The 23,420-nt window shown below is 38.8% G+C and overlaps 1 protein-coding gene across 8 annotated transcripts in view; it reads left to right on the forward strand.

Moving 5' to 3' along the window:
* PDE7A (phosphodiesterase 7A) overlaps positions 1 to 23,420 on the forward strand; it is a 117,005-nt gene that overhangs the window by 47,507 nt on the left and 46,078 nt on the right. For 3 of the 8 annotated variants that reach the window (XR_014843716.1, XM_085022276.1, XM_085022281.1), the window contains 2 exons: positions 18,740 to 18,800; positions 22,384 to 22,467. Coding sequence is in view for 2 of the 8 variants with exons in the window: in XM_085022276.1 (XP_084878402.1) it covers positions 18,740 to 18,800; positions 22,384 to 22,467 (145 nt within the window). In the remaining 6 variants the exon portion in view is untranslated. Of the gene's footprint in view, positions 1 to 12,622; positions 12,830 to 18,739; positions 18,801 to 18,906; positions 18,996 to 22,383; positions 22,468 to 23,420 lie in introns of those variants that run through there. The other 5 variants (XM_085022277.1, XM_085022280.1, XM_021089290.2 and 2 more) reach the window with 3 other exon arrangements.

Below are 23,420 nucleotides of genomic sequence, written 5' to 3' on the forward strand. Positions count from 1 at the left end.
AGAGAAGTTGAGCTCCAGTCCTTCTATTCTGCCATCTTAATCCCTCCAAAAGTGCTCCTCTTTTTGAAATTAAACTTTACTGAGGTATAATTTAAACCGTTTGATGAGTCTCAACAAATGTGTAGAGCCATGCAGCTAACATCCTAACAGGATGCTGTGCCTTTCAGTCACCCCCAGAAGTCCCCCAGACAGCCACTCTTGATTCACTTGTTCTCGAACTTCATATACATGGAATTGTACAAAATATAGTCTTTCTTCCTGATTTTTTTTTTCCAGTTAGCACAGTGTTTTGGGGGTTTAATCCATGTCGTTGCAGGTATCACTAGTTTGTTTCATTTTATTACTGAGCAGTATTCCATCGTATGGTGGTACCACAGTTTATTTAGACATTTATTAGTTGTTGGATGCTGGCTGTTACTGGCTTTGACTCATATTATTGCATTTTGCAGATATGGTGTTTTTCATAAATTGAAGGTTTGTGGCAACCCTGTGTTGACAGATGATAGTTATCATTTTGGGGGCAATGCAGTATTTTTACTTTGAGATATGTACTTTTTTTGGACATAATGCTATTGCATACTTAATAGGCCACAGTATAGTGTAAACATAACTTTTATATGCACTGGGAAACCAAAAAAATTGTGACCCACTTTATTGTGACATTTGCTTTATTGCAGTGGTTTAGAACTGAACACAGTATCTCTGAGATAGGCCTGTGTTATGAGTAAGGCTATGAACATTCATGTTCAGGTCATTTTGGGGCACATGTGTTTCATTTACAGAGAGCTCTCATTGCTCCATGTCCCAACACTAGATATTGTCAGTCTTTCGTTTTAGACATTCTTCAGTGTATAGTGGTATCTTGTGGTTTTAATTTTCACTCCCCTGATAATTAATAACGTTGAGCATCTTTTGATGTGTGTTTTAGCTATGTATCAATCTTCTATTGTGACTTGTCTGTTCAAGTCTTTAGCCTATATTTTATTAAAAACTTTATTGGAATATAGTTTCTATACATGTTGTGTTCGTTTTAGGTGTACAGCAAAGTGAATCAGTTATACATTCACATATATATCCATTTTTCAGATTCTTTTCCCATGTGGGTTATTATAGAATATTGAGTAAAGTTCTCTGTGCTATTTAGTAGGTCCTTGTTATTTACCTATTTTATATATAGTAGTGTTTATATGTTAATCCAAAAGTCCTAATTTATCCCTCTTCCCTCTAGCCTATTTTAAATTGAATTATTTGTCATTAGGTTATGAGTTTTTAATATAAGTATAATATATTCTGGATCAAGTCCTTTGTCAGATTTTTGTATTGCAAATATTTGAGTCTGTGGTTTGCTCTTTCGTATCTTAACGCTGTCCTTGAAAGGAAGTTTTAACTATAATTAAGTATAATTAACATTTTTTCCTTTATGATTAGTGTTTTTGTATCTAGAAGTCTACTTAATCCAAAATCATGAATATATTCTCATACTTTTTCCTAGAAATTTTATTATTTTCACCTTTGCATTTAGATATAATGATCTATATTAATTTTTTGTATAGCATGAAATTATATTTTGCGTTTTTTTTCTTTTTCTTAATTTTTTTTTTACAGTTGCACCTGCAGCATATAGAAGCTTCCAGGCCAGGAGTTGAATCAGAGCTGCAGCTGCCGGCCAGTGCCACAGCCACAGCAACGCCGGATCCAAGCCTTACCTGTGACCTACATTGTAGTTTATGGCAATGCTGGATCCTTAATCCACTGAGCAAGGCTAGGTATTGAACCCACGTACCCACCAATACTGTGTCGGGTTCTTAATCTGCTGAGCCTCAATGGGAACTCTGAGATTTTTCTTTCTTCATAAATTTATATAGTTTTTCCAGTGCCATTTGTTGATTACACTTTACCTTGAATTACTTTGGCACCTTTGTCAAATACGGATTGACCGTAAGTGTGGGCCTGTTCTGGATTCTCTGTTCAGTTCTGATGCTCTACATCTGTCCTAACATAAGACCACACTGTCTGGTTTACTGTGGCTTTAAAGTAAGTCCTGAAAGCAGGTAGTGCACATCCTCCAATCTTTTTTTCTTTTTTCCAAAAAATTTTTGGCTATTCTATAGATGTATTTCTATGTACATTTTAGAATTTGCTTGTCAATTTCTTTTTTTAAAGCACTCTGTAATTTTAATTGGGATTGTATTGGACTTAACTTGAGGAAAATTGAAAACAATATTGAGTTTATAAATGTGTGTATTCATTTCCTGTGGCTTCCAAAACAGAATATTACAAACTGGGTGGTTTAAAGTAACAGAAATTTAGTCTCACGGTTCTAAAAACTCGAAATCAGAAATCGCAGTGTTGGCAGGACCATGCTCTCTGAAGGCCCTCGGGAAGGAATCCTCCTTTGTCTCTGGTTGCCAGCCCTCCTTGGCATTCCTTGGCTTGTAGGTGCATTAGATGCTTTACTCCAGCTTCTCCTTCCATCTTCACATGACTATCTCCCTTGCGTGGTGGTGTGTGTCCATATTTCTCTCTTCTTATAAGAACATGAGTCATGCTGGATTTAGAGCCCACTCTAACCCAGTATTCTGTCTTAATTTGGTTACATCTACACGGAACCTATTTACAAATCAAGTTGCATTCACAGGTACTGGGGGTTATGACCTTGACAGATCTTTCCAGGAAAACACAGTTCAGTCTTGTATATCTCTCCATCCATTGTATATCTCTCCATTGATTTAGGCCTTTAATTTCTCCTAAAAATATTTTATACAGTTCTTACACTGTTTTCACAGTTTGTGAACACCATATATACCCTTTTGTTTGAACAAAGATACATCGTAAAAGAAATGTTATAATTTCAATATACAGGTCTTGTTCATATACTATTAAATTTGTCTCTGAGGAGTTCCCTTTGTGGCTCAGGGGGGTAATTAGCCTGACTAGTATCCATGAGAACTTGGGTTAGATCCCTGACCTTGCTCAGTGGGTTAAGGATCCAGTGTTGCCATGAGCTATGGTGTAGGTCGCAGACGCAGCTTGGATCCCGAGTTGCTGTGGCTATGGTGTAGGCTGGTAGCCACACCTCCAGTTGGACCCCTAGCTTGGGAACTTCCATATTCAGTGGGTGCAGCCCTAAAAAGACAAAAAACAAAACAAAACAAAACTTGTCTCTGAATATTTCCTGTTTGTGGATGCTATTGGAAATAGTATTTTTAAAAAAATTTTATTGGGGTATAGTTGATTTACAGTGTTGCATTGAAAATAGTGTTTTTAAATATTTTAATTTTAATTGTTTTTCATTGATACGTAGAAATAAAATTGATTTTTTTGTGTATCAAATTTGTGTCCTATGATGTTGCTATATTTTATTTTTCCAGTAGTTCTTTTGTAGAGTCTTTAGGATTTTCTATAAGGATAATTATATTGTCTGCAAATAAAAGACAGTTTTTATTCTTTCTTTCGGATTTGTATGCCCTAAGTTTCTTTTTCTTGCCCTAATGCATTGGGTCTTACTGTAAATACCATGTTGAAGTTGTAGAGCAGGCATCCTTTTTCTTTTTCTTTTTTGGCTGACCTATGGCATATGGAAGTTCCTGGGCCAGGGATTGAACCTGATCCATAGCAGTGACAATGCCAGATCCTAACATCCTGCACCACAAGGGAACACCTTTGTCATAGTTGTTGTTTTTCATGATCTTAGGGCAAAAACATTTAGTTTTCTGTTTGTAAGTATGATGATGATGATGGCTGTAGATTTTTTCATAGATGTCTCTTATCAGATGAGGAAGTTTCCATCTATTTCTAGTTTAGTATGAAAAGTTTAACACAAATGAGTATTGAATTTTGTTAAATGCTTTTTCTTTATCAATTGAAATGATTATATGATTTTTTAAATTCTACTAATATGTTGAATTATACTTATTGCTTTTTTGAACAATAAACCAATTTTGGATTCCTGGGATAATCTCCACTTAGTGATAATGTATTTCCTTTTTGTATGTTGTTGGATTTGATTTACCAATATCTTCTCATAGATCTTTGGATCTATGTGTTTCTCATTATGTCTTTGATTTATGATTTCCTTTTGTAATGTCTTTGCCTGGTTTTGGTATAATTTCATTTTTAGCAATTTTATTGTGATGTAGTTTGGTGTGTTTCTCCTAATTTGGGGTTCATTGAGCTTCTTTGACATCTGGATTAATAGTTGTCATTTAATTTAGAAAATGTTTAGATAATTTCCATTGATTTCTTCTGTAGTGTTTAGAGTGCCATTAGGCTCAACTATGAATTTTTATTTTAGATGTATTTTTCAGCTATAGGTGATCCTTTTTTTTTTTAAGTTTCAATTCTTTTTTCATGGTGTACATGTTTTCCTTTAAATCTTACTAATTTCATCATCTTGTTCATTTCTGGGTGTGTTTTTAATGACTCCCCCACGCCCCAGTTTGAGGTCACATTTTCTTGTTTATTCTAATTTTTTCATTTGTTGTCTTTAAAGGAGTGTTGAGTTTTGATCTGGCAGGCAGTTTAGTTACTTGTGGATCTGCCTGATTCTTTTAGACGTATTGTAAGCGTTGTTAGTGTGGGTCCAGAGCAGTGCTGTCCAGTGGAACTTTCTGCCTTGATAGACTGCTTTTGCCCTTCTCTTATCCTGTGACGTTTCCGAGGTCTCTGTGGAATGGCCGAGGTATTCTGTGAGTGCTCATCACCCACATGTTTCCCAACTCTCCTGTAGTTGTTCTTTCCCTGGTGGTTGTTATTTTCCCAGCCTCATGGAATCTCATCCTACACATGCCTATCTTGGTATCCAGCCAAAGACTCAAGAGGACCCACTTTCAGACCTTTGGAGCCCATTATCTTCATGGCTCTTCTTCTCTGGTACTCAGCAAAGTCCAAGGGCTATAACTTACCTGAACTCCAGTTTCTGTGTCCTCAACTTTGTGAGACTGCTTGCTCTGTCGTGTTACTCTGCTCTGCTTCAGGGTTTGGTAACTGCCTTCAAGAAACCTGGGCAGTTATAGGGCTTACCTACTTTGTTTGTTTCTTTCCCCCCTACTGTCAGGGATCAAAGTCGTGTACTCCCTGTACAGGACTAACATGTGAAAGCAGTGCTTCATATGGAAAGCCTAGTGTCTTAGTTGTTCATGATGGGACTGCTGGTCTACTACCAGTTACCCTATTATTTGTTGACCTTTGTTTTGAGTTTTAGTCGGCTGTGAGTTTGCTTTTGCTTATGTACTGCCTTTTCTCTGATTAGAGCTCTTTTCCCTGTTTCTTGCAAAGCAAACCTTTGTGCATCATTTAAGGGTCAGATTATATGCCATTCTTCCCCAGTGGTCTCCCTAGATACTACTAAATCCTGAGTTAGGTGTCACATTTGATACTCATAGCATGTTATATTTGCTTGTAACTGTAGCTGTTTGTTATTGGGACTGTCTATAACCCCCACAAAAATCTGAGCTGTGTGAGTGAAGGCAAGGACTGTGTCTACTTGCACTGTTTTCCCTGTATCTGCATCTCTCCTTTGCAGTGCTGTATGTGGAGATGAAATAGTACTGCTCATTGGACCTCAGTTACACTTCAGAAATCTTTTGTGCTTTTATTCTGATTGGTTTGGAGAGGGGAGGATTATTGACAGTTGCCATCCTTTTTCAGAAGTCTCCCTTTTTAAATTTGACCAATCTCACTAGAGATTAGTATTTTTCCTTTTCTTTCTTTCTTTCTTTTTTTTTTTTTTTTTTTTTTTTTTTTTGTCTTTTTGACTTTTCTTGAGCTGCTCCTGTGGCGACATATGGAGGTTCCCAGGCTAGGGGTCTAATCGGAGCTGTTGCCGCCAGCCTGCACCAGAGCCATAGCAACACCAGATCCAAGCCGTGTCTGTGACCTACACCACAGTTCACAGCAACACTGGATCCTTAACCCACTGAGCAAGGCCAGGGATTTAATCCACAACCTCATGGTTCCTAGTCAGATTTGTTAACCACTGAGCCATGATGGGAACTCCAGTATTTTTCTTCTTTAATATCTATGCTATATAATATTTTCTGTGTATTTACCCACAAATAGTGGTCTGCTCATTTATTATTTTTAGAGGTGAAGTTTTTTCCTTACCTATTAGTAGTTCTCATTTAAAAATTATCTTATCTTTTGGAGTTCCTGTTGTGGCTCAGCAGAGGCGAATCTGACTAATTCCATGAGAATGCAGGTTCAATCCCTGGCCTTGCTCAGTGGGTTAATGCCCCGGCATTGCTGTGAGCTGTGGTGTAGGTCGCAGACAAGGCTCTGATCCATCATTGCTATGGCTGTGGTGTAGGCTGGCAGCTGTAGCTCTGATTCGACCCATAGCCTGGGAACCTCCATATGCCATGGGTGAAGCCCTAAAAAGACAAAAAAAAAAAAAAAAGAATTTTAAATTATCTTTTGAATAACTAGTAAGGACCTGCTGTAAAGCACAGGGAACTATACTCAATATCTTGTAATAACCTATGTGGGAGAGAATGTAAAAGAAGTATGTGTGTATTTGTATGTGGTGTGTGTATGTATATATATATGTATGTAACTGAATCAGTTTACTGTACACCTGAAACTAACATGATGTTATAAATCAACTATATTTCAATAAATTTTGTTAAAAATTATCTTTTGAAATAAATGCCAATAACCACTAATTGTTGTTATTGTTCTAGTAGCTTTGAAGAAATGGGTATGGCTAGGTCTGTGGGGTGTGGTAAGGGAATGCATTTCCCATTGAAGAACCTTTAATAACAGTAGTTTTATTAGCCAGGCTTCTTTGACTATTAATCGAGTCTTTTATAGTATTGTGAAATCTTAGAGTTGTCAGAGACCTCGAAGGTTATTTGTTCTAGCCTGCCCCCACAACCTGGTTGATAAAGGCTAGTATGATGCAGCAAATTTCGGTTTCCATGGTTCTGACTGTGGAAAGTTCTTAGAAAGTAATACTGAGTCAAATTCTATTTTCCACAAACTTCTGCCCATTAGTCCTACTTACACCTTCTATGATTTCACAGAATTCACATTCTAAAGAATAATTTCTTTTTTTTTTTTTTTTTTTTTTTTTTTGTCTTTTTGTTGTTGTTGTTGTTGTTGTTACTGTTGCTATTTCTTGGGCCGCTCCCGCGGCATATGGAGGTTCCCAGGCTAGGGGTCCAATCGGAGCTGTAGCCACCGGCCTACGCCAGAGCCACAGCAACGCGGGATCCGAGCCGCGTCTGCAACCTACACCACAGCTCATGGCAACGCCGGATCGTTAACCCACTGAGCAAGGGCAGGGACCGAACCCGCAACCTCATGGTTCCTAGTCGGATTCGTTAACCACTGCGCCACGATGGGAACTCCACATTCTAAAGAATAATTTCTTATTCATTAGAGTAAGTGAAGGAGTTTACTTAGCTTACTGTAAGCTAAGTTTACATAAAGCTAAACTCCTTAGCTTATTTTATCTTAGAACAGATTAACACCCTGTTTTTATTCCTTTGCCTAAAGCATCTCAGTTCATAAAACTATTCCTTATATATTATCCTTATCTGCATTAAAACTATTATGTATGTATATGCATCCTCAAGTATAGTATTCAGAACTAAATTTGGTCTGATGATTGTGGCCTGTAATGAGAATAGTGGAGCAGCCTTGGTTTGGATACTTCTCTGACTTACTGCTTCCTAAGATTGCCTTTACTTTTTTTTTTTTTTTTTTTTTTTTTTGTCTTTTTAGGGCCGCCCCTGCAGCATATGGAGGTTCCCAGGCTAAGGGTGGAATCAGAGCTGTAGCCACTGGCCTACACCACAGCCACAGCAACCCAGGATCCGAGCCTCGTCTGCGAGGCTACACCACAGCTCACAGCAATGCCAGATCCTTAACCCACTGAGCACGGCCAGGGATTGAACCTGCGTCTTCATGGATGGTAGTCAGGTTCGTTAACCACAGAGCCATGACAGGAACTCCAGATTGGCTTTACCTAATTGTCTCTTATTAACTTAGAGTTTAAACATTCTGGCTTTTTGTTTTGTTTTGTTTTTTTGAAAACTTTTAAATCCCATTTCCATTGTTTATATATGCATGCATTTATTTATATGAAAATGCATAGTTTATTCTCCTTGAGTTATTAGTGATTAAGCATGGAGGTTTGCACTTTGTGGTTTATGTGCAGACTGTGTATACATTACTCTGATCTGCAGCCCAGTAAATAAGCTGTAGAACAAGACAGCGTCACCTGTGGAGTTCTGTTCACTACCTCTAGGATTCTTCCACGATTTTAACATCCAGTATTTAGTCTCTGGTTATGTTTGTTCACTCAGCCAGGAGTCAGGCCAGCAGTGCTATGGGGCTCACATTGCTCACTTTTGTTCTTAAGGATGCCTGCAGAGACTGTATGTGCAGCCCTACTGAAGCTAAGGTGTTCCCGTGTCTATGACATTCTCCTGGTCTTATATACTAGCAGCCTGTGTCCAGACTCTATAGTTGTGGGATCTACACTGCTGGGTTTGTCTGTCTGAGTGTCTGTCTGTCTTTCTGGAAATCGTGACCATTTCTGCTTTTGCATAATTTTTATGGTTCAGTAAGCAAATCTCTTAAGGTACTTTAATCATAGATGTTGTTTTCTAGACCAGAAGACTTGAATGTTTGTAAACTGTCAGAATGTTTTAATTCCTTCCTTCATACCAGGACTAATCGCATATTTGTTGCCATTCGATACTGAGATACTGTATAACAGAAAACTTAATTCAGTTACTCTAAATCAGTATGACACAAAGGCCGTAATTAACTGGTAAGTCTTATGTTACCATAGTTATAAAATAATTTTTGTTACTTATCAAAGCTTAATTTTTTGTCAGTTTCCTATCTTGAAATTCATAGCATTTGAAAAATAATAAGCTCCAATATGTGGGTTTTAATAAAAGGAATAAAAAAATCCACCCTGATTTATTATTTGGTATTAAAATTGGCTGGAATTTAAAATGATAAAAGCACAGTTGGAGGGTTTTCACTGTACTATTCACATTTTTCTATTATAAATTTGGTTATAGTTTCCAACAGACACTACAGTTGGATAAAGAACTGGGATAGGCTATTTCTGTCAACAGGATTCCAAAATTATAGACAGTGATGTCAGTGCAGATGAGTTAGCCTAATTTGGTCAAGAGAAGGACATGCCGAGTCTCTATATGGATAGCCAAAGGCTAAGGCCAAGGTTGACAGGTGTCCTGTGAGTGGCAGAGAGCCCCAGGGACAAAATTTGCGCACTGAGACATAGTGATCAAAGTTGTACCTTTTCTTTCTATTATTGATCACGCGCCTAAAGCAGTGAGATTTGCTTTTAATACCCTGACTGTTCAGAAATTAGTTTTATAAGCCCCAGAAAGGTAAAGAGTTTTATATTTTTTCTTATAGTTTCACATTCTGTTTTTGAAAGTTTTTTTAATTTTTTATTATTAAGAGAAGCCTTATAATTAATCAAGATAAATTAGTGGTAAATAGTTCATATCTCAAAATAAAGAAAATTTTTAAAGCCATTAGGTTTGTGCCATTAAGGGAGGTTAAGTATACCATTTTAGGGGAAAAAAGTGTGTTGCCTGAGGTTTTTATAAGATTGGAATGATGATAATGTGTCATGAGCAATGAAGGAGCTATGCTTTGAGGCCATAAACCCAGTAGCTAGTTCTATTCAAATAGGAAATTTTCTAATCTAGGGGGGCTGTGTCTGGATGATCTCTGTATTTCAGAGTCAGGCATATAGAAATGTAAGAAGAGGATTCTGGGGAACCATTTTCAGGAGCCAGCCTATTCACTGCTGTGAAAAACCAAAAAGCCAAGACCTTAGCCCCACCAGGCCTGAGAAAAGTTCTCAGGGCACTGGGCAAGCACAACATACGGTCCCCTCGTGAACCATATGATTTTATTTAAGCATAGAGTTGGGGTGGAGCTGGAGCGGTTAGGTCATTATCATTCTCAGGTCTTCATTATTTAATTCGGACTTGGCTAAATTTTATTGAGAGTCTGCTATGAGCGCAGTATTCTTTTACAGACGTTACTTAACTCCTGTGAAGGCAGGAAAGTAAAGCCCATACAGGTGGTCACTTGCCCAGGGTTGCTCAGCTCCTGGCAGTACAGCTGGGAAGTAAACCCAGGCTCTTGACTCCACACACAAGAGGGTTTGAGATAGTGGAATATTCTCAACAGAAGTTCATTTAAATGAGAGAATTTTCAGGACTACCCTTCTTACTGCCTTTTTTTTCCCCCTCTGTGTCTCAGTTCTGAGTCTTTGCTTCTCCTCTTGTTCAGTTCTTCTCTTTTAGATGAAAAGTGCAGATTCTTGACGTCACCATTAACCAAAAAGACATTTATCAAAATATTTAAGTGCTATACCAAAAAATAGCAATTCTGTATTTGCTTCTCAGAACTTAGCTTTTGGAGCAGCTCATCAGCAGGGAACTTGAGTTAAGAGTATTTCTGAGCTAAGCATTGAGGTGGTGGGCTAATTTGGAGTGTGCAGACCAGGCTGGCCCGGCAGATAATGAAAGATGACCACCAGTGATTCTCCTGAGGATAGGGCGATTGCACGCCGGTACTCTGTACTATTCCTGGGCATCCTTTGGGGTTGCTGACTGGAACCTTAATGGAACCCAGAGAGTAATCCAAGATCCTGACAGTCTCGTGTCACAATGAGTTTCAGGACAGACTAAAAAAGTTATCTCCATTTGTGCAAGGATTAGTGTTATAGCTTGTTCAGTAGAAAGAAGATATATATCTATATCTATAAAATGTATAAGGTATAGTGGGAAGTGTAGGGCCATGTGTTATGTATAGCTTCAATTTAGGAAAGTTTTGATTTTGACCTGTAAATTGAGTTTATTCCTCATTTTGACAGGTCTAGAATTAACTTTTTAAAAAAACCTTTGTACTAAGGGTTGGATAATGAAAACAGCATTGGTATTTGAACTCTTTGGGCTGTTTTGAAATATTTTAGGACCATCACGTGGGAATGGTCACTTGCAGATGACTTTGTCTCTCCACGAACTCTGCCCATGACATATGTAATTCTGCCACATCCTGAGAATCTCCCAATCCGTCCACTTTTTCTCCTCCCCTCCACCCAGCCCTACCCACTGAGCTGCACTTGACCAGAACCTTCCAAATTGGGATTAGCTGGAGTTCCCGTCGTGGCACAGTGGTTAACGAATCCGACTAGAAACCATGAGGTTGCGGGTTCGGTCCCTGCCCTTGCTCAGTGGGTTAACGATCCGGCGTTGCCGTGAGCTGTTGTGTGGGTTGCAGACGCGGCTCGGATCCAGCGTTGCGTTGCTGTGGCTCTGGCATAGGCCGGTGGCTACAGCTCCGATTCGACCCCTAGCCTGGCAACCTCCATAAGCCGCGGGAGCGGCCCAAGAAATAGCAAAAAGACAAAAAAAAAAAAAAAAAAAAAAAAAAACCAAAAAAAAACCAAATAAACCAAATTGGGATTAGCTTTTAGGGTGGAGACAAAACCCCTTCTCAGGGCCTCCCACGTCCTACTCTCCAGTCTCCTCTGCTCTCCCTGTATATTCAACTCACTGCGCTTGGTTTTGTCTACTCTGCGGCCCTTGTGCATTGCCGTGTCCACGTGGATCATTCTTCCTGTCCTCCTTACATTCTTGCCCCCTCAGTTCAGATCAGGGACATTTCAGGGACTCTGGGAAGAAGCCCCTTGCCTCTTAACCAGGTCAGAACCAGGCTTTGTTGGAGGGGTCTATCTCAGCTCCACTGCATTTGTTACAATCGCAATGTTGTATTTATTTGCAGAATTTGATTAATGTAGACTAAACTGTAAGCTTCATGAGGGCAGGAGCCATGTCTGTTTTTACTCGAAGATTATATCCCTGGCATCCAGCAAAGGGCCTGGGACGTAGTTGCAGTTTAATGAATATTTGCTGAATACCTGTGTGAAAGGTTCATGAAAGGGTTTTTCTCTGCCAACTGCCATGAGAGATGGTGAGGATGGATGGATAGAGGCCCACTTTGCTATCACAGAGCTCACTTACAGCCAAGAGAAGAATGAGACATGTAACCAAAGTGTTATCATAGAAGCCAGAGTGCAATTAGGGCTTGGAAATAATGTACTTTTAACTGCTTGAAAATTCACAGTTATACTGGCCTTTGCCAATAAATCCAAAATGAACGAATTATAATGTTAAATAGCACAGACATTATCTATGAGATCCCCTAGATAAAGCAATCCTAGTTCTAAAGGAGATAAAAAGTTGAACAAATTCAGTATTAAGAGTTGAAAAGACAGAATAAAAGGCATTCAGTTTTTTTAATGTCAGGACGTTATACCTGTGAAGCTGGTCTATGTGGAAGAAGTGGGGAAACTTAGTACGGCCAAACATTTTGTCAGAGTTGTCCGAAAGCACTCTCCTGGTATTAAGGTTGTGGGTGCACGTGCTTGGGGCCACCCTGAGACCTCATTGGTCTACTGTTGTGAGATTTGTTAGGTCAGCGCTCAGGAAGGTTTTCCCTTTCCTCTTCCAACATAACTGACTCCAGCCTCAGCCCTGGGCTGTGGTATTAACCACGCGCCGGTGGGAAGGCTGGCTGGCAGCGCTTTCTCGGAGGAGTCAGGTGATCCTTGTTTGAAGGCAGCTGCGTGAGGTTCGAGGCAGTCAGTGTCCCCTGTCTTCTGCCTCAGGACAGCTGGTTATTGTCAGATCCTAACAAATCTTCCTTGCTCGTTACTCGCTGGGCAAGGAGGAGATTATGCAGCGGGCTTTTCATTGATCCAATGGGAATTACGTTGATCTGGTGTCTGGCCTTGGTTCTTATCAAGTGGATTGCCTCTAAGGTAGGCCATCTTTATTTTTAGGATTGTGACATTAATCTTTAGTTTATGTATTGGTAGGAATGAACTTGCTAGTTGAGTTTCTTCTCCTTTTGCTTCAGTTTTTATTTCTTTGATTAAAAGACCTATGCATTTAACCTGTCAGCTGAGACGCTTAAGATTACTGCCTGTAATCTTCCACCTTGTTGTTCCTTAAGGGCTTTTTATGGCATCAATTACTTGGTATTGCAATAGGTTTCCTCAGTATCATTCCCTTGAAGTTTTTATGATTAAAGAAAGTTCAACTTTTAAGATTATGAAATTATTAAACAATTTAGACTTCCAATGTACATATTTTAAACATTCTCTTCTGGAGATAGAGAATTTAATGCAGAAGATAATTAAGAAATTTAAAAGTATGAATATTAACTCAAAATGTATCATCACTATTTGCTAAGCACCAAAGTTAAACTTCTTTTTCAAGCAAGTTTTTAATCCTTGGCAATATAATTTTTCATATTAAATAAGTATATTGTTTTAAGCATAATCTCTTTCTTGAAGCAGCCCTGTTTTCATAGTAAATGTGCCTGAGGAAATCTTTTAAAGAAAAATAACATACTCAATTTTTTTAAATCTTGTGTTTTATAAATTAAGAATTAATTTTGTTGCACTGACACCAATTTACTCCTTGTTTTTAAAAGATTAGTTTGCCACATTATTGAATGACGGTCAAGTTAATGTTCATGCACTAGTTGAATTGTGGATGTTTTCAGACTTGTACTAAACCACACTTTTTCCCAAAGAAATTAAGTTTTTAAACAAAAAGAATGCTAATGTCTTAAGTTTGTGTGTGTGTGTGTGTCTCTGTTTTTAAAGCATAGGGAAGAAGAATGGTAAGGGTGTGTTCAGTGAGCCGATGCAGTACTCGGACAGGTCCTCAAACACGAATGTTTTTCTAGCATATGTGAGATGAATGCACTCTGAAAAAGCTCATTTTACCGCGTCAGAGAAAACTGCTTTCAGAACCTGGGGCTTCATCTTTTGTAGGACGCGACCATTGTTGGTAATGTTACCCAGGGTATATTTAGTGCTATTGAGTTTAAGCCCTGTGACTACTGGTTTATTATCTGTAAAGTGGGGCCAGTAGAACCCGGCTCATGGAGGTCTTGTGCAGGTTCCTGGGGTTTGGATGAAAGCACATTTTCTGGCACAGAGTAGGAGCACAGCAAGGAGTTAATGCAGTCTTACGTCACCACGTAAGAGCAATACATCCGCTTTTGCACAATAGGTTACTTTGGTGGAAAGCTTAAACAGGGTAAAAACAGTAGCACTTCAATATCTTTGCTTAGTTTTCAGACATAGCTGTCTTTAAAAGTTATGTATTAACTAATATCAGGAACAACTTTTACGCCTCTTAGCATTTACCTTGTAAGTCGGATCTTTTGTGGAAGAGTGATTCACCCTGATTCAAGGTGACTGTCCTCCCAGAGCACTCAGAACTCTTGTTCCTTTGGAGCCTTACAGTTTAACTTGTTTATGCTGCGGCCATCAGTTTCTGATTAGCTCAGCCTCACCCATGTTTTGACCTATACTAGTTTGCTTTACAAGCTGTTCCCAGGATGGCTAAATTAGAAAAGTCACGAGTAGAAGCGTCTCAGTTATTTCCATTCACTGGTGAGGTGAGGTGGGAATGAGGATGGTAGCTCAAAGTGTTTTATGACTGACGGTGTCACATGGGATTTTGATTAAATTTGTTTTATTGTCTTTATTAAAAGTAGAATTTTACTAGTACATGGCTTTTAAAATGATAATCTTTTAAAAAATGTATGTTAAAAAATGTATGTTAAAATGCTGCAGTCTTGGTGTATAAAGCACTTATAACTATTTTTTTAAAATGACATTCTAATGGAAATCACATTTTTATTGTTACAATTCATAATTTGTATTTTTCCAAAATGAGTTACTTTAAATGATTCTGCCTAGGTTGTTCAGTGAGACAATACTTAGTGGTATTCATTGTCATCTTGGTCTGTGAAGAAGTGATATATATGGTCATTGATGGGTTCATGGTTTTTGTTTTTTTTGTCGATTCTTTAAAAAAATTGTTTTTGTCTCATATGCCTTTATTTCATAAGACCTATGTTTAGGATAGCATTTAAGCTAAATATTTGTGGATCAAACTTAACTGAAATTAGTAGAATAACTTGAATATTTTGCACATCCCTGAGTATTTTGTTAATACATATTTAAAGTTCTACTCTTTTGCCAAGTTTTTATGATTAACTAAATTCAGATCCTGCCATTTTAATATCTAAATTAGTGCCTCTATAAATAAGTCTAAAGTGATTACCTTAAAATAAATTTGGTATGTCATGGTTATAAGCTAGATTATGTTCACCACCCAGTTTTTTACTTACACTGTTTTATTTAACAGCTGAATTAGTCTTTCTCAGTCTGAAGTCTTATTTAAAGTGATAAATGAGTTTTTACCTTTCTCATTAGGACTGTTTTAGTGAATACCCTTCCTACATTTAAAAAAAAAAAAAAAAAAAAAGGCAACCTTTGTCCTAAAGAGAACTGTTAGAGATAACAGGTTAAAATTCATTTTAACAAGCTGTTTACCCAAGTTGTTATTGGGCACTAGCAGGTTAATGGTTATTGACCATGAAAATACGTAATCATATCTGATTTCATGAATAATGATTTGGCTGATAGAAATATTTATTTCTACATATATGCGCTCTATAGACAACTAGGATTTCCTCTAATATGGTGGTACTAAGCGGAAGCCTGCCCTCTAATAGGCTTAAATATCTTGGGTGGGGACGGGAACAACAGGTGTGAGTGGTGCCTTCTCACATTAAGTGATTGCAGTGGCTGCTCTGGAATAAATAGTGTACCATGAAACATGGCAGGAGGCTTAGGGTATTATTCTATTGGTGGAAGACACTAATTTTATTAAGCATGATGCTGCTGGGAGTTTATTCTGTATGATTTTAGTCCCTTGAGATTTGAGATCATCCATTTCTTCATAATAGATTCTTACTCTTAAATTTTAATTTACTTTGTGAAAATGCAAGAACTATACATGCTAAAAGATACTCAGTGAAAAGTCCTCTTCCTACCCCTGTGTCCGTCAGCCTCCCTGGAGGCAACTGATGTTGGAAATTAGAATGTTAATGTTTTTCTCTTACATGAAAAGCACTGAGGACATAGCAGTAATGTTCTGGGGAACTGTTTTGCATAACAAATCCAAATGAGGGCTTTAAAGAAGGTAAATGTTCTTTAAATAATAGTGAAAAACATGGTGTTTTTCCTCAAGATTTCTAGGTGTATGTTGAGTTGTGAATTTCATGCCAAAATTTGGTGAGGAAAGAAGATCATTAATCTAATATATAAAAATGCCATCTCTTTTAATATTTATTTACTTTTCATTTTTAAAGGTATATTGAAGTATAGTCGATTTACAATGTGAAAATTTCTGCTGTACAACAAAGTGATTCAGTTATATACACATCCATTCTTTTCCCATATAGATTATCACAAAATATTAGGTGGAGTTCCTTGTGCTACACAGCAGGTCCCCACTGGCCAGTCATTCCATAGACCTCATGTGCACGTGCCAGTCCCAAACCCCCAGTCTGTCTCTTCCCCCGCCACTGCCTGTCCCCTTTGCTAACCATAAATTTGTTTTCAAAGTCTGTGATTCTGTTTCTGCCCTGCAAATAAGTTCATTTTTATCCTGCAAATAAGTTCATTTTTATCCTTTTTTTAGATTCCACATAAGTGTTAAATGGGTATTTCTTTTATTAATGAAGTTGAGCATCTTGTGTTTATTAGTTTATTATTCCTTTCCCTAGGAGTTGTACATTTACATCCTATCTGGTTTTCTGCACTATAATTCATCATTTTCTACTTGATTTGTGAGGCACTTCTTTTTTACTTTCATTTTTAGATGTAGCAGGGGGAAATTGGCCCTTTGTCATATATGTTGAACTAATGTTTCTTTGAGCTTTGTTTTTTGCCTGTATTTATGATATATAGTTTGACATACATAATTTTATGTAGCCAAATTGTTTTGTTTCTCATGACTTCTGGATTTTATAGAACAGTTAGAAAGGCCTTCCCCATTTAAGGATATTTTTGAGTATTTATTTAAATTTTTAAAAATTTTGGAGTTCCTATTGCAGCTCAGTGGGTTAAGAACCCCACTAGTATCCATGAGGATGTAGGTTCGACCCCCGGCCTTATTCAGTGGGTTAAGGATCCGGTGTTGCCAGTGAGCTGTGGTGTAGGTTGAGGATGTGACTTGGATCTGGTGTTGCTGTGTTTGTGGCATAGACCAGTGGCTGCAGCTCTGATTCAACCCTTAGCCCAGGAATTTCCGTGGGCCTCAGCTGTGGCCCTAAAAAGACCGAAGAAAAAAATTATTGAATTTTTATTATAGTTGATTTACAATGTTGTGTTAGTTTTAGGTGTACAGCAAAGTAGCTGGGTCTTAGCATGACGAGGTGGTGGTAGGACAGGAGGACTGCGGCAGGAAGCTGGTGGAGAGCTTGGTATGTGGATGTTATTCTGACCACAGTGCGGGGCATTGGAGGATTTTGAGCAGTAGTTGGGGTGTCGGCTCTTGCTTCTGTGTGAATGGACTAGGGGCCGGGCATGAAGCAGGAAATCCAGCCAGCAGCCCATTGCAGGCATGCAGATGAGAGGTGCTGTCGCCTGAGACAGAACAAAGCAGTGGCGAGAGGAAGGGAGCTGAGAGTCAAGGTGGAGTTGGCAGAACCTGCCAAGAGTGTTTCAGCTTTTACAGAAGTTCTTGTTTGTTGGTTTTAATCATTTATATTTTAAATATTTGCGGTACTTGTTATTTTATATAATGGTCTTATTGAGGGATAACTCATCTACTATACAATTAAAGCATACAATTCAATGGTTTTTGGTATCTTCACAGAGTTGTGCACTCACTCACTACCACGGGTAATTTGAGAACATTTTCATCACTGCAGATAACCTGTACCCCTTCATGTTCACTCCATTTCCCACCAACTTCCCCATCTCCAGCTTTCTGTCTTGATGGCTTTGCCTGTTTGGGATATTTCATATAAATGGAACCATATGCTCTGTGGTCCTTTGCAACTGTCTCGGTGTCCTGTTCTTAAGGTTCAGTCATGTTGTAGCGTGCATCAGTACTTCGTTCTTTTTCATGTCCAAATAACACTGAATAACATACTGTATACCTAGACCACATTTTATTTTCACATTTGTTAGTTGATGGACATTTTGGGTTGTTTCCATTTGGGGACTGTTCTGAATAAAGTTGCAGTATATTTTTTATATCTGTTTATTTTTAGGCACAAAAGGTATTTTTAAATCCATTCTCTTTCAGTGGCACCCCATTTTTTGTTTTATAGATTCAGTGTCTTCTCAAATTTCTTTGAATACACTAATTACATTCTAAAAATTTTCTTATTTCTTGCTAGCCTCTGGGCCATTTGGTTTTCCATTGTATTCCATTTATTTCTAGCCAAAGGGTTTCTGCAGATGTCTGATGAGTCTTACTTGCTTATTCATTCATGTTTAAGTGAAAGGAATAGTGAAGTAATTGAACTGTATCTTCATCAATATGGGCTTCCTTGGCAGAAGCTCTCTGCTCAAGTGGGCTCGTCTGACGTCTCTGCCATTAATTTTCCCCCACTGCTTGTTCCTTGCTCTGTATCCAGTTTTACAGTAGAGCTTAATCATACTGTATTGTAATTATTTGCCTTCCTCACAACTAGAGGTTTCAAGAGCAGATGCCATATTTAATTTCATTTTGTTTACTCAGCTTCTCTTGCACAGTGCATCACTAAACTAATAAATACATGTTTGTTGAATTGAATTTTCATCACATTTTAAATCATCATACATTAAAATGTGTGTGTTTTTTTCCAGAGGCGTGGAGCTATTTCCTATGACAGCTCTGATCAGACTGCGTTGTACATTCGTATGCTAGGTAAGCATTACGTATTTTGTACCAATATCAGCTAATTTTGTTATCATTTACCGTTATTTGAGATTGAGTTGTCTTTTACTAGGTAGCTTTTCATCCCTATTTACAGGAGAAATTTATCTATTACTTTGAAGTTTTAGAGTCTGGAAACCAAAATTAATGTGATGTGAATAGAGAAGAGTCATCTTAAAGTTACAGGTAACTGAGAAATCTCTGGCTTAACAAATGAGACGCTGTCCTTAGCACACAATGTGAAGTTGCATCCTGATTGTTCTTCATAGAAAAAGAGTGATTTGTAGAGTTGCTGAATCCTAAATAGATGTCCACTGTAAGATGGACAAAGATGAGGCCGTGAAGTACCTGACCACGCAATCCTGGCTGATGTGAAGAATGTTTATCTTCTTCCAGTCTCAATTCTTAAGTTTTCAATGTAGTACTCAAGTCCAGAGGGTAAAATGAATTTTGTGTATATCTGTACATACACCTTTCTTTCTGTCTCCCTCTCTTTTTGCTAGATTTTTTTTCTTCATCCATGCACTTCTCAATCTCTTGTACTTAATTCATACTTTATTAAAAATATACTATTACGATTCCAATAGGCACCCTTTTTTTTTTTTTTTTTTTGTCTTTTTGCTATTTCTTTGGGCCGCTCCCGCGGCATATGGAGGTTCCCAGGCTAGGGGTCGAATCGGAGCTGTGGCCACCGGCCTACGCCAGAGCCACAGCAACGCGGGATCCGAGCCGCGTCTGCAACCTACACCACAGCTCACAGCAACGCCAGATCCTTAACCCACTGAGCAAGGGCAGGGACCGAACCCACAACCTCATGGTTCCTAGTCGGATTCGTTAACCACTGCGCCACAACGGGAACTCCTAGGCACCCTTTTTGACTATCTTTTCTTCTACAACTGCTCTCTTCATTTTCAGAATTGCTTGTTCAATTTCTATGATACTGAATTATCCTTATTCTTCACCAATTTCTGTTTGTTTGTTTTTTGCCTCTTTCACTAACTCCTTTTCATACAAGCCTCTGTGTTCTCCAGTGTCCTGTTTTTGCTCTTCTTCCCCCTTTTTCCTCTTTAATTTACCTCTTTATCTTACCTGCCTCCATTCCATTCTACTCCAGTACATATTTTGCTCTGGGAATAGTCAGCCTTTTCTTCTTTACTGTCTCTCTCTCTCTCCAAACATGCCAAGATTCTGCTCTCCTTAAAACAGAGCGTTAGACTCATGTATACTTCACATTTAACCTATCCTTTAAACAAGCTTTATGTTCTCCAAGTCTGTTCATTTCCCATTCTTTTACCATCTCAGAAAATGTAACTCTATCCTTCTGGTTGTCAGGTTGGAAACCTAGTAGTCATTTTTGACTCCTGTTTCTTTTTACTCTGTGTCTCCTTCATCAGCACATCCTCTTGGCTGATAATCTTCAAAGTATACCCAGAATTTCACCACCCCCATGTGGTTACCATCTCCATCTAAACCAGTTAATTCGTTTTTTGTTATTAACTGTAGTTCCATTGTTGTACATTAGTTCTCAGAACTTGGAGGACTGAAACTTTGTACCCTTGACCAGCATCTCCCCATATCCCGCTCCCTTCAAGTCACACCTATTGCACCCACTCCTTAGCTGGTCTCTCCATGTCCACCTATGTGTCTATGCTTGATTCTAGCCTATGCAGCCAGAGTGAACCTTTTCAGACATAAGTCAAACCAGTCTCACTGCTCTGTTCTGAATCTTCCAGTAATTTCCTCTCTTAGAGTAACAGCCAAAGCTATTATAATGACCCAGGGAGGTCCAGTGTGATCTGGCCCTTCTACTTCTCTGACCTCACATCACTGAACTCACTCCAGCCGTGCTGGCCTCTTTGCCTGACCTTGAACACACCAGGCACGCTCCCATCTCAGGTATTCACACTTGCTCTTCCTTATGTCTGGAAACCCCTTCCTCCAGAGAGCCATGTGGGTCCCCTCTTCGCTGCCTTGGGTCCCTGCTCACCTGCCTCCCGCCCACACTCACGAATCACTTCTCTCCTGCCCCTCCCTCCCCACCCTCCTACCTTGCTTTGGGTTTCTCCAGGTTACTTATTATCATCTTCCCTAGAATGAAATTATTTGTTTGTGTTACTGTTTGTCTCCACAAAAGGATGAATTTCATGAAGACATGGACTTTACCTCTTTTGCTCACTGCTGTGTTTCCTGACATATAGTGAGTGCTCAGTAAGCATGTGCTAGAGAGTGAAGGAGTCACCACATGAGAGAGTGATGGTCACTGTGGGATGGACCCATGGGGGGTGACACGCACCTTAACATGAGTTAGCAGGAGAGTCTTCTGGGCAAGCAGCACTCAAGAGCACGGGGGCTGAGACAGAAGACCTAAAGGTTATGAGCTTGGAGGCTGTGGAACTGTAGGGGGAGCGGTGCTGTCTTTGCAGCCCACACAGCTAGGTTTAAATCCTGACTCACCTTTACACTAGCTTTGTGGCATAGGCTTGCCCCTTAATTTCTAAAACTCAGAGTTTCTGCATCTGTAAAATGGGGGTGAAGATTCCTCTCTCTCAGAATTGGTTAGAGAATTAAATAAAATAATGTCTGTAAGGCACAAAAAGAGTGCCTGGTTTAAAAAGAGTGACTGAGTAGTTATGTTGCTGTATGGGGAAGTAGATCCGAAAGTTATATGATACACATAGAAACAGTGCTGAGCTTTTAAACACCAAAGCTTAAGACCCAGCTTTGGAGTTCCCCTCGTGGCGCAGTGGATAACAAATCCGACTAGGAACCATGAGGTTGCGGGTTTGATCCCTGGCCTTGTTCAGTGGGTTAATGATCTGGCGTTGCCGCGAGCTGTGGTGTAGGTAGCAGACGCGGCTTGGATCCCTCATTGCTGTGGCTCTGGCATAGGCTGGTGGCTACAAGCTCCGATTCGGCCCCTGGCCTGGGAACCTCCATATGTCGTGGGAGCAGCCCTAGAAAAGGCAAAAAGACGAAGAAAAAAAAAAAAAAAAGACCCAGCTAAAGACCTTGAGGATAGATAGCCACTGTCAATAAGAAAGGAGAAGACTGATCAGATTAAACATTTCAGGCAAAATCTTTCACATTTTAATTTTCTGTATGTTTAAACAATTGTAAGCTGCTTGAGAATAGGTACTCTGTTTTCTATTTCTTTATATCCCTTATAGCCTAGAGTATGTGCTAGGCACAGGGTAGACACTTAATAAATATTTGCTTCTCACTGTGGCTTTTTAAAGTTTCGTGCTGAGGATTTTTTTTTTTAACTCCATGTGAGTAATAAGATATGAGGTTGGATTATCACATACTTCAGTCATCTCTCAGAAGGTGACTTTAAAATAGAGATTATAATTATTGTAGAGGTAGGTTACTAAAGAAACCTCCTCATTTAGCCTTACAGTTCAGTACTGAAAATTTGTAAACCTCTTAGAATAAATCGGCTTGTAACTACTTACCCCCTTCTGTTGTGAGCAGGCCGTTACTTTGAGTGCAGTACCACGTAGACCTTTGTTGCACGTGGGAACGTCTTCCCCAGTGGCAGCGTCTAAGCTTATGTTTTATTCCTGATTCTGCCCAGGAGATGTACGCGTAAGGAGTCGAGCAGGATTTGAATCAGAAAGAAGAGGTTCTCATCCGTATATTGACTTTCGTATTTTTCACGGTAAGTGTTGGCAGACCAGATGTTTCTCTCAGACTTTCCGTGGACTTCAAATCGTCATAAAGTTACATAATTTTCCAAGGGAAAAAGAACACACAAAAAAACCATGTTGTGTTTAGAATGTTTTAAAAGCACTGGGTCATAATAGGTGACACTTTATTTCTAAATAATGCTCTTAAATCTCTAGAGGCAAGTAGAATTAGAAAGCCTCAAAATATGAAAGCCGATACAGTTTTTCTTCTTTTTGATTTAAATGTGAATTACTTTGTTACATTTTTGACAACTCCTGGTGTTTTTACTTCCTCCATAGCTTTGCCTTTTCCAGAATGTCACATTGTTAGAACCATACAGTATACAGCCTTTTCAGATGAGCTCCTTTCACTGAGTAATAAGCATTAAGTTTCCTCCATGTCTTTTTATGGCTTGATAGCTCATTTATTTTTAGCACTGAATAATATTCCATTGTCTGGATGTACCATGGTTTATCTGTTTACCTACTGAAGGACATCTTGGTTGCTTCCAAGTTATGGCAGTTATGAATAAAGCTGCTACAAATATCCATGTGCGGGTTTTCGTGTGGACTTAAGTTTCAGCTCCTTTGGGTAAATATCAAGGAGTGCGATTACTGGATCATATGGTAAAATTGTATATTGTTTTGTAAGAAACTGCCAAACTGTCTTCCAAAGTGGCTGTGTCATTTTGCGTTCTTACTGGCAGTAAGAATTCCTATTACTCCACATCCACCCAATTGACATTGGGTGTTGTCAGTGTTCTGGATTTTAGCCATTCTTACAGGTGCATAGTGATTCTCACTGTTTTAATTTGCAGCCCCTGTGGAACACCTTTTCAAATATTTATTTGCTAGCTAGCTAGCTAGCTAGCTGTCTGTCTTCTTTAGGAGGATATCCATTAGGATCCTTGGCTCCTTTTTTAATTGAATTGTTTGTTTTCTTGAG

This window comes from Sus scrofa, chromosome 4 (assembly GCF_054392235.1).
Source record: "Sus scrofa isolate SSC_HxYL_T2T_F1_AM1 chromosome 4, Sscrofa_HxYL_maternal_Yorkshire_Landrace_v2.0, whole genome shotgun sequence".
Taxonomy (NCBI): domain Eukaryota; kingdom Metazoa; phylum Chordata; class Mammalia; order Artiodactyla; family Suidae; genus Sus; species Sus scrofa.